The 11,559-nt window shown below is 48.9% G+C and overlaps 2 protein-coding genes across 9 annotated transcripts in view; both read right to left on the bottom strand.

Moving 5' to 3' along the window:
- Nucleotides 1-2,083, bottom strand: part of DNM2 (dynamin 2) — an 85,957-nt gene extending 83,874 nt beyond the window's left edge. For 5 of the 8 annotated variants that reach the window (XM_006765783.2, XM_006765776.2, XM_006765778.2 and 2 more), the window contains exon 1: nt 1,872-2,082. In XM_006765783.2, the coding sequence (XP_006765846.1) occupies nt 1,872-2,032 (161 nt within the window). In that variant the 5' untranslated portion in view covers nt 2,033-2,082. Of the gene's footprint in view, nt 1-1,871 lie in introns of all 8 variants that reach the window. The other 3 variants (XM_006765779.2, XM_006765781.2, XM_006765782.2) reach the window with 1 other exon arrangement.
- Nucleotides 2,084-4,258: 2,175 nt separating this feature from the next.
- QTRT1 (queuine tRNA-ribosyltransferase 1) overlaps nt 4,259-11,559 on the bottom strand; it is an 11,108-nt gene continuing 3,807 nt past the window's right edge. Inside the window, exons 4-10 of the mRNA XM_006765826.2 lie at nt 7,160-7,238; nt 6,941-7,056; nt 5,300-5,438; nt 4,965-5,040; nt 4,736-4,845; nt 4,562-4,649; nt 4,259-4,473 (exon numbers count right to left, since the gene is read on the bottom strand). Coding sequence (XP_006765889.1) covers nt 4,321-4,473; nt 4,562-4,649; nt 4,736-4,845; nt 4,965-5,040; nt 5,300-5,438; nt 6,941-7,056; nt 7,160-7,238 — 761 coding nt within the window. The 3' untranslated portion in view covers nt 4,259-4,320. The remainder of the gene's footprint in view (nt 4,474-4,561; nt 4,650-4,735; nt 4,846-4,964; nt 5,041-5,299; nt 5,439-6,940; nt 7,057-7,159; nt 7,239-11,559) is intronic.

Below are 11,559 nucleotides of genomic sequence, written 5' to 3'. Positions count from 1 at the left end.
AAAAAAAAAAAAGAAAAGAAAGAAGTCAGCCTGGCACCCGCTGAATGAATGAACATTACTTCCTAACACTGATAACAATAATAACAGCAATAATAACAACTATGATATCATTGGGCAACCACAGTCACAAAGGAGTCCTTCCTGGAATGGAAATGTGGCCGCCCATCTGGGAGGCAGAAAAGCAAGAGGCTAAAGAAGAAAGAGAGGGCCGAAACCGGTTTGGCTCAGTGGATAGAGCATCGGCCTGAGGACTGAAAGGTCCCCGGTTCGATTTCGGTCAAGGGCATGTGCCTGGGTTGCGGGCACTTCCCCAGTGGGGGATGTGCAGGAGGCGGCTGATCGATGTTTCTCTCTCATCGATGTTTGTAACTTTCTATCTCTCTCCTTTCCTCTCTGTAAAAACTCAATAAAATATATTTTAAAAAAATAAAATAAAAGAAGAGAGGGGAGAATCAACCGCCTTTAATGACCTCAGGACCGTTTCTCATTCATTAGCTTCCTGAATCCCTGAAACAGCCCAGAAAGTAGAATTTGCCCACTAGACAGATGGGCAAACGGATGCTTCTCAGGGCTACCCAAGGAAGACCTTATGCCAGCTCTTGCCATGAGGGCCTGATCAGACAAGAAGTACCTTTTGTCCTGGCCAGTATGGCTCCATGGTGGGAGCATCAGCCAGCACACCAAAGGGCCACAGGTTCGATTCCCAGTAAGGGCATGTACCTGCGTTGTGGGTTCAAGCCTTGGCCCAGTAGGGGAGGGTTCAGGAGGCAACCAATCATTGTGTTTCTCTCTCTTCCTTCCCTTCCACTCTCACTAAAAACCAATGGAAAAAATATCCTCTGATGAGGATTAGTGACAAAAAGGAAAAGAAGAAAAAAAAAGTCCCTTCCCAGGTTCCAAGAGAGCCCGCAATTGGCAGGCTTTAGCTTGGGGGCTGGTCCCTGTCTTCCAGGGCCCTGGAAATCCTGACATGGTCCAGGAAAGAATCCTGTAGAAAGTTTCCCCTGGGGTCCTACTTCCAACTGCGAAGAGAGCAGTTCAAGTCTCATACTTCACCACCTGCTCTTCCTATGCTCCCATCACCCCCTGCCACAGAGCTTGAACCGGACACTTGGGGGCTGTTCCGGCACTTGGGCAGACGAGGAGGACAGACAAAAAGATGAACTTGGAAGAGAGGAGCTAGTGTTTTCCAGGGACCAAGCTGAAGAGTCAATCCGAGAGCCAGACAACAGGGTTCCCTAGGGTCCAAACAACCAGTCAGACACAGAGGTCAGCTGGGGTAACCCACCAGCGGGATGGCTGTTAGTCTGTGAGGGGCACGGATGGGCGGCCAGACGGCACAGGTGACCCTGGACAGCTAGCTAGACAGCAGGGAGCTGCCCTGCAGAACTGGACAGATGGACAGCCAAATGGTGGTAGCAGGGAGGCCTATCCAGGATAGAATCAGCCAACCGGACGGCAGTGACTGCTCCAGATAAATGGACAGCCAGCCAGACGACAGGAGTCGGCCCAGCAGAGACCGAGGTGGCACGTTTCGGACAGAGATGGGAGACCTCCCCCTGCCCCACTAGCAACCAGATGGCAGAATTCACCCACTCAACCTGGGGACCAGAGAGTCAACGGGGGTCCACCGCACATCCGGGCCCACGCCTCCCAGCCTGTAAGACTCCCCTTGGGCCCGGGCCGGCCCCCCAGCCCCTGCAAGGCGCCCTAAGCTCACAGTGTCCCACAGGGCCCGCCTCCCTGCCCCTGACCCCGTCACGGGCACGCAAGCGCCGCAGTTACGCTGGAGGCGCAGGGCGCGCCATTCCCGGTCCGCCCTCCGCGCCCTGGGCCACCGCCCGCCGGCCGTCGCCACCGCGTTCGCTCACCGGCCCACGAAGTTCTCGAGCACCGAGCTCTTGCCTGCGCTCTGGCCGCCCACCACGGCGATCTGAGGCAAGTCCAGGTGGCAACTCTGACCGATGGAGCTGAAGGCGTCCTGCAGCTTGTTGACCAGCGGGATCAGCTCTTCCATCCCGCGATTGCCCATGGCGCCGGTCTCAGGCGACACCCGACCCGAGCGACCTCCCGCCCGGCCCCAAAGCCTTCGCGCCACCCCTGATTGGCTAACTGCGCTGCCACTCATGTAAACCAGTCAATAAAAATGAGGCACGGTCTTAAGGCGGAGGGACCCGTCCCCCTGGAGACCTCCTCGCGGGTTCATTGGACGTTAAGAGCTGTCGCTGTTAGGCTTGGGCCAATACCAGCGGGTAGCGACACGTCAAAACCGGTAGGTGGTTTCGGAAAAGACATGTTGGCTCCGCCTACTAGGAGGAGTTCCCGGGCAGCAGGAAAATCGCCAGTTTTATTGGCAGGGAGACCCTCCAATCAACAACGCTAGCCAATGATGTTAGAGATCGATTTTTTTAAGACACTGGTTTGTCATTTGACTCTACCTAGTTCCCTAAAAATTTCCCATCGGTTCATATAAATACCATAATCTCCGAGTTTTGACTCTGATTTAGAACTGAATCTGTCAATCAACCTCCCATTCTTACTCGTAATTATTGTCTATTATGAGTCTTCCCGAGCAGAGGGTAAGACCCACTACACACGCGAGTCTTAGTGGGACCCAGTGGTGATCATCAGGAGTTTCTGGGCTGTAACGAAAACTACAAGTCCCAGAATGCATCTCGGTACCGGGCTTGCAAACCAGCTCTCTGCGCGGGGGTTCCATTATGCTTTGAATGTGAGAGGTGATGTTAGGATTCCTAGGGAGCGGCATTGTTTCCCACCCATATTCCTATATAAAGTCACACCACCATGCCTTGGCTATGTTGTGCCCTCTCCTAAGAATACCTTCCCTTCACATCCTGTCTGGATGAGACTAACTACATGACTCTTCAAATTTAGCTTATCATCATCTTTTTGAGTACCTAGTGAAACTCAACTGATCCTCTGCTCATAAAAAGACACGTTAAGAAAAGAAGTAATTTGATTCCTCTGGGCACAGATGGGCCAGAGAGAAACTGCGGAGGAGTCCAAAGAGTGCTGAAGCAACCCAGTAAGGAGTCAGGAACAGGTTTCTGCCTTGACCAGAGTAGGAGAAACCTGGCAACACCCAGTTAGGGTGTTTCCCTGGAGCTAAATAAATACTATGTGGCTGCTGTAAAAAAAGATAAGGAAGTCTCATGTATTGACATGTAAATAATTTGAAAAATACTGAGAAAAAAAGCAAGGTACAAAACTGCATGTAAAGGACACCGACATTCATGAAAAATATGCACACATGGAACGTTTCTGAAAAAATACACAAACTGATCAGTTGAATTTTTATGCTATTTGAATGGTGGTCCTACACATGTATTACTTTTTCCATTTAAAATCCCTTATCTTTGCCGAAACCGGTTTGGTTCAGTGGATAGAGCTTCAGCCTGCGGACTGAAAGGTCCCAGGTTCGATTCCAGTCAAGGGCATGTACCTGGGTTGCGGGCACATACCCAGTAGGGGATGTGCAGGAGGCAGCTGATCGATTGTTTCTCTCTCATCGATGTTTCTAATTCTCTATCTCTCTCCCTTCCTCTCTGTAAAAACTCAATAAAATATATATTAAAAAAAATTTTTTTTAAATAAAATCCCTTATCTTCTAAGAACACCAGCTCTGTAATTGGCCATATCAGGGTTAGATCCTGGGCCTGTTTATTTGCTGGATGACCAAGGGACTTCATTCCCCTGAAACTCAGTTTCTTCGTCTGTAAAATGGGGAAAGTTGCCATTCATGCATGATAAAGTAGTAAGAATTAAATGCACATTACAACCATTTAGAACAGGCCCGGGTGCAGTGTATGCATCTGCTAGATCACACCTATTATCATTATCATTGTGCTTACTGACAGCAAGATTATGCCAATTTTGAAGAGTCAAGGCCAAAGGCATGAGCTCTGGAGCCAGGCTACTACCTCCTCGGTGGTGACCTTGGGTTGGCTACTTCCTCTCTCTGGGCCTGTTTACTGACATATAAAAAGGGGGAGGACAGGAGTGCTGACTGACCCCCGAGGGGTTAGGAGACCTGGGCCACAGGAAAAGGAATGCAGCTCCCCCTCTGGGGTACTTCCTACATTCTGGGCTGAGAGGTGGTTTCCAGATACCAGCTGCTGCTATGGTTACTAGTTATTACAATCAATGTGAGATGAGGGACACTGACCGCAGGGACACTCAGACAAAGAAGGGGACTAAGACAAACCACCTCCCCAAGAAGGAACAGACACACTCTAAATTGTAATAAAAAATCCAACCCTTCAATATCTCCCATCCCCTCCCTCCCTCCCCTAAGCTGGGTCAAGTCAATGAGATTCCCACAGAGGCCAGAGCTTCAGTGGCCCAGCTGGGATAGAGGGTGGGGTCCCCATACATGGTGTCCATGAAGTCCCGCACAAACTCAGGAAAGCGTTTCTCCATGATGCTGGCTCGCAGGGCGCCCATCAGCTGCAGCTATGGGGTGGAAGTGTCAGTGTCAGCCACCTGCACCCAGGAGACCCCACTCCCACCCCTGGCTTGTCCACCCAGAGCATGGGCCCACCTGGTAGGCGATGTTGTGAACAGTGAGGTGGTGCAGGGCTGCAGTGTTGTCGCTGTGTAGGAGTGCATGCAGGAAGGCACGGCTGTGCCTGGGGACAGGAAGTCGAGGCTGAGCAGTGTAGGGTCCTGCACCCCTCCACTCCTTCCCCCAGCCTCCAGCCCCATCCTTCCCTACTTCTGGCAAGTGGGACAGGCACACTTAGGGTCTATGGGGCGGAAGTCCTTCTGGAACTGCTTCTTCTTCAGCTGCAGGTTCCCCGTAGGCACCAGGGCAGAGCCAAAGCGCTGAGGGAGGAAAGGGATGGGGAAGGCAAGTCAACCACCAGGTCTTCACCTTTTCTGGCCCCACCCCAACCTTGGCCCATCAACAGGCCCACCCCAGCTATCCAAGGCCCAAGCCTCACCGCTGTCCTCGTGGGGAAAACGCAGTCGAACATGTCGCATCCAAGAGCCACGCAGACCACCAGATCAGTGGCATAGCTGGGGGTGGGACCATGGTGGGCGGAGGGGAGCAGAGAATCTCTCAAGCCCTGGTCATACAACCAGACCCCCCTCCGGACCCTCAGACTCCTCCTAGACTGGGACCTTCACAACAGTCCCCAGCAGAGGGCCATGTCCTTAGTCCCCTCCCAGGCAGGGCTGTGTCCTTTCCCCTAACACACGGGGGGAGGAGGGGTTAGAGGGCCGCCAGAAATCCGCAATCCCACGCGTACAGCTGTTTCCCTGCTTTTGGACATACCCAACCCCCATCAGGTATCGGGGCTTGTCCTTAGGCAGCCTTGAAGTGCTCAGTGCCACCATCCTCCAGAACTGGTCCTTGCTCTCACCCCCACTCAGACCCCCGATGGCAAAGCCAGGCACGTCCCTCTTGGTCATCTCTAGGGGTACAGAGTAAGGTGAGGAGCAATCAGGCAAAAGGGAATGCTGTTCCTCCTCTTCTTCCCCCTCCCCCTCTTCCTCTCTGCCCCCATTTCTTCTTCCCCTTCATCTCTTTGGCCACAGCCTCGGCCACCCTATGAACACTCAGATAACCACCCAACTCCGCAGAAAAGAATTCCTGCCAAGATGTTTTTGCACTGGAGAACAGTTATTTATTTTTTGGTCACTTCATGCCAAAGTGTTATCTACACTTGTCGTAAAATGTCTTTATCTTAGGCAACTACTCCAGCTTCCTCATAGGCCCCTGCTTCCTGTCTACCAGTTTTCCTTGGTTCCCCATTGGTTCCTGTCACTCTCCCACTCAACATCCCTCCCTGACTTCCTCACATCTCAGTGCATCAGTTAATGAATGCTGTAGGTTCTAGACCTCAAGGCCTGGTCCAAATCCCAGCTCCGTAATATCCACACTGTCTAGCTTCGGGTAAGTGGCTTAACAGCTCTCTGCCTTAGTGTTCCCTTCTGCAACCTCAGGAACCGGTAGTTCCCACCTTTAGGATGGTTACGAAAACTCAATGGGTTGCCCAGCCTCGACCCATAAACCAGGAAGTCACAGTGCGATTCCCTATCAGGGCACATGCCCAGGTTGCAGGCTTGATCGCTGGTAGGGGCTGTGCTGGAGGCAGCTGATCAATGATTCTCTCATCATAATTTATGTTCTATCTCTCTCTCCCTCTTCCTTGCTCTCTGAAATCAAAAATGTTTAAAAAAAAGAAAAACTCGCCGAAACCGGTTTGGCTCAGTGGATAGAGCATCGGCCTGCGGACTGAAGGGTCCCAGGTTCGATTCCGGTCAAGGGCATGTACCTGGGTTGCGGGCACGTCCCCAGTAGGAGATGTGCAGGAGGCAGCTGATCGATGTTTCTCTCTCATCGATGTTTCTAACTCTCTATCTCTCTCCCTTCTTCTCTGTGAAAAATCAATAAAATATATTTAAAAAAAATAAAATAAAATAAAAAAAAGAAAAACTCAATGGGTCACCCTGGCCAGTCAGTGTTGCTAAGTGGTTAGAGCACTGGCCCCACACCAAAGGGTCGCAGGTTCCATTCCCGGTCAAGGGCACGTACCAAGGTTGCAGGTTTGATCCGGGGCATGCAGGAGACAACCAATTGATGTGTCTCACATCAATCCCTCTCTCTCTCCCCTCCCCTCCCTTAACAGAAAAAAAACATCCTCAGGTGAGGATTAACAACAAAAAATCCTCAGTGGGTCAGCCTATGAGCAGCACTTGGCATAGTGGAAGGTGAATACCCAAAAATTGATGGCTATTGGAATTGCTATTATTCTACAAACATTCTACTCCATTCTGCTTCTGAGCTTTTGCTTAAGCCGTTCCTTCCGCCTGGAGAACCCTCTCACCATTAACCACCGCTGCCTGAGCATGCCAGGCCCGTGTGGGGCCCTCAGCGATGTGACAAACCCGGTCCCACTGAACATGGCTCTACCTTCGAGGCAGGCGGCTCGGAGATCCGCGTCCAGCCCACCCTGGATGATAGCAAAGAGATTCTGCTTGTCTTGCCTCCGATGGGCTGCAATGCACCGGTCTAGCCAGCGGATTGATCTGCAACAGGATCAATCAGCCATGTGGCCTGGTGAAGGACAGGGAGACCACGGCTGCAGGATCAGGAACCCCTCCCCTAATGTGTCCGTGCTCACACACACACCTGTACATGGCCTCCTCCACACGTGGCCCCGTCACAGTGCTGCTGACCACGTCATCTAGCTGCATGATGATGTCTGAGCCTGGGGGGAAGGAGGGAGGTGGAATACTGTCACTAGGAAAGCCCAACCTGCTGGAGGAAAACTGGACACCAAAAGTCCCTCCTTGGGTCTTGCGACTCCCACTTAATACCCCAACCTGTTTATACAGCAGATAGAGGGAGCTTCCAACATGCCTTATCTGTTCTTGCCTCCCCCAGCTAATCCCAGCCCTCCCCAGCTAACCCCTTCCCTGGAATATAGAGTAAAATCCCAATTCTGCAAATTTACCCTTCAGGAACAAAACACTGCCCTAACGGGTTTGGCTCAGTGGATAGAGCGTCGGCCTGTGGACTGAAAGGTCCCAGGTTCGATTCCAGTCAAGGGCATGTACCTGGGTTGCAGGCACATCCCCAGTAGGAGGTGTGCAGGAGGCAGCTGATCGATCTTTCTCTCTCATTGATGTTTCTAACTCTCTATCCCTCTCCCGTCCTCTCTGTAAAAAAATCAATAAAATATATTTTTAAAAAAAGAACAAAACACTGTGCAAAGTGATGTATGGCAACAACAGCAAGATGGGAACCCGTGTCCATCAGCAGAGACCTGGTTAACTAACCATGGTCCAGCCCTTAAAGGGCAAGCACCCACCGCTCCCACATACCTTCCCCACCATTCAAAATCCAGACGCTCTCAAAATCAAAGGCTTTTTCTTATGTTTATGATACACTCATTTGGTAGCAAAACCCAAGATGGTTATAATCCTTTCAAAAATCCAATGTAGAATAAGGTTTCTTAAAGTGTTAATCCAATAAAATTGAAGTGTATACCCTATGGTCTAGTAATTGCACTTCTGGATATATGCTCACAAGAATTAAAAGCAGGGTCTTGAAGAGATAGTTGGGCGGCCATATTCATAGCATTATTCACAAAAGCTAAAAGGTGAAAGCAACCCAAGTGTCCGTCGACAGATGAACAGATAAACAAAATGTGACACAGACATACCATGGAATATTAATAAGCCTTGGAAAGGAAATTCCAACACATCCTACAACAACATGGATGAACCTTGAGGATATTGTGCTAAGTGAAATAAGCCAGTCACAAAAAGACAAATACTGCATGAGTTCACTATATTTGATCTCTAGAATAGTCAAATTCTCAGAGTAGTGCCAGAGGCAGGAAGAGCGAAGAATGTGAAGTTATTGTTTAATAGGGACAGAGTCTTGGTTTTGCACGATGAAAGGAATTCTGGAGCCCTAGCTGGTTTAGCTCAGTGGCTAGAGTGTCGGCCTGCGGACTGAAGGGTCCCAAGTTCGATTCCGGTCAAGGGCACATGCCCAGGTTGCAGGCTCAATCCCCAGTGTGGGGTGTACAGGAGGCAGCTGATCAGTGATTCTCTCTCATCATTGATGTTTCTATCTCTCTCTCCCTCTCCCTTCCTCTCTGAAATCAATAAAATTATTTTTAAAAAAAGAAGAAGGAGGAAAAGAATTCTGGAGTTGGATGGTGTGGATGTTTGCACAACAATGTGAAGCTACTTAACGCCACAGAACTGGACACTTTACGGTGGGCGTTCCAGCCTCGTGGCGGCTGGGCGAAGCAAGGAACGGGCAGCTGTGTGCTCACTGCAGCTCCTCCCATGGCCGCCTGGGCGCTGGCCCCGGGCCTGCACCCACCTATTGCTGAACTTGCTTACAGGACTAGGGTGACACTAACGCACAGGCATCATGGGCGCATGTGGATGAGATGAGGGGCTACACTGAGAAGCTCATCGACGGTGGGATGCTGGGAGACACCAACGAACAAGCCATGCCTTGCTCTCGCTCACAGAGAAAGACTTGATCCCGAAGTTGTTTCAAGTACTGGCCCCTCAGTACCAAGGTCAGAAAAGACTACAGAGAATGCTGCCGATCCCAAACGGGAACAAGCAGCATCAGGCCGAGATGGCAGTGTTGGGGTAGAAAGGGAATTGTCCCCCACCCCTGCCCCTGCCTTGCAGAGACAGCAGCCTTATCCTCCTGAACCAGCTACTTCAACGGCTGTGACAGGACCAAGAAGCAAGCATCCACAGCTCCCACAGACCTCAAACACCAGGGATTTAACTGGAGCCAAATGTTTTGTAGTCCTCATCAGTGCCCATGATCACAGGCCTTTGAATCCCTTAATCTCTAAGAACTAGAGCTAGAAATAGAGTTTAAATGGAGCCTAGAACCCTCTGGGAGGCAGATAACCCTCTCTTTGCACAATAGATAAAATTCCTTGTATGAAAAGAAATAGTAGTAATTTGTTTTAATTTAAAAAAAAATTGAAGTGTAACTCCACAGGGTACTGCCCCAGACCCCACTGAGATGCTGTGTGTGCAGTAAGTGGGGCTTGCTGGCCCTGGCCTGGTAGCTCCGTTGGTTAGAGTATCATCCCCTTACACCAAGGTTTTGGGTTCCATCCCCAGTTAGAGCACATACAAGAATCAATCAATGAATGCAGCAACAAGTAGAACAACAAATCATTATTTTTCTCTCTCTCCCTTCCTCTCTCTCTAAAAAAAAATCAATCAGTAAATAAAATACATGGGGCTTCTTATCTTTCTAAAATGTGAAAATTCTTAGCCCCAAGAATTTCAGATTAGGGACTCTTGACTTCTATATTATATGTTACAAAAGCTCAAGTCTCAGGTAGTATTATAGTAAAAAGCACCGTATACGACACTAGCCAAAGATGGGCAACTTGACAATCAATAAGGATTGATCCAATTGCAATGGATTGAGATACATCAAATACACTTAAACCCATGAGTTCATGGTGATTCTAAAAATCTAAACATTGATTTGCCCCTACTAGAGGATGCTAAGTAATCAACCGATGAAAACTGGTAAATAAGGAAAAAGAATGAATCCCAAGTTTCCTACATCAACTGAACTACTTGGTCTCCCAGGAATACATTAGAGATGGTTCTCTTTACACAAGTAATCTGGATAGCAAATTAGAATGAATGACAGAATTAGAATATCACCATTTTGCAACTCCTAATGACGTAATAGACCCAAGCAAGAAGCACAGATGGTTCATGGGAGAGAAGGGAAGACATCAGGCCCCTCCTAACAGAAATACACACGGGGAAACTGTCTTGCTAAAAGGAACAATTTGAATTGTTCAAATCTCTAGATCCAAGTACCCACCTACAGAAAATGTAGGTGACAGGAAAAAACTGTTACTCAACACCACAGGGAAGCGACCAGGGCAACACCACAAGGCAAAGAAACCAGTTCCTGCCCGAGCCGGTTTGGCTCAGTGGATACAGCATCAGCCGGCGGACTGAAGGGTCCTGGATTCGATTTCAGTCAAGGGCACTTGCCCAGGTTGCAGGCTCGATCCCCAGTGTGGGGCGTGCAGGAGGCAGCCGATCAATGATTCTCTCTCATCATTGATGTTTCCATCTCTCTCTCCCTCTCCCTTCCTCTCTGAAATCACTAAAAATATTTTTTTAAAAGAGGATAAGAGAATATTATGATTAACTTTATGCCAAGGAAGTTGAAATAAAGTTCAAGAAATGGCCAAATTCCTTGAAAAATCCAACTTATCAAATCTGACCCAAGACAAAACACAAAATCTGAATAGCCCTATCAACATGGTAAATTGAATTCATTGTCAAAAACCCACAAAACAAAAAAACAAAAAACCTCCAAGCTCAGGAGGCTTTACAGCAGAATTTTATGAAACATTTAACATAATGGCCCTGACGTGATGATTGTTGAAACTGGGTGACAGGTGGATGGTGTTGTATCTGATTTGGCATATACTTAAAAGTTTGCATAATTTCCTTTTTAAATACAAGAGCCCTAGCCGAGAAGCTCAGTTGGATAGAGCGTTGCCCGGATACACCTAGGTTGCAGGTTCCATCCTGGTTAGGACACACACAAGAATCAACCAGTGAATGCATAAATAAGTGGAACAGCAAATTGATGTGTTTCTCTCTCTCTCTCTCTCTCTCTCTTCTTTCTCTCTCAAATCAATAAATTAAATTTTAAAATAAAATATATTTTTTAAAAAAATGTTAATGTTTTTTGTTTTTTTGTTAATCCTCGCCCGAGGATAGTTTCTCATTGACTTTTAGGAAAAGTGGAAGGCAGAAGGAAAGACAGAAACATTGATGTGATAGAACCACTGACTGGTTGCCTCTTGCACGAGCCCCAGTCAGGGCCCGGGCTGGGGAGGAGCCTGCAACCAAGATACATGCCCTTGACCAGAATCTAACCTGGGACCCTTCAGTCCACAGGCTGACACTCTATCCATTGAACCGAACCAGCTAGGGTTGTATATTGTTGTTTGTTTGTTTTTTGGATTTCAAAGAGAGAAAGGGAGAGGGAAA

This window comes from Myotis davidii, unplaced genomic scaffold (genome assembly GCF_000327345.1).
Source record: "Myotis davidii unplaced genomic scaffold, ASM32734v1 scaffold1439, whole genome shotgun sequence".
Classification (NCBI taxonomy): domain Eukaryota; kingdom Metazoa; phylum Chordata; class Mammalia; order Chiroptera; family Vespertilionidae; genus Myotis; species Myotis davidii.
This window is presented reverse-complemented; position numbering and strand designations above follow the sequence as displayed.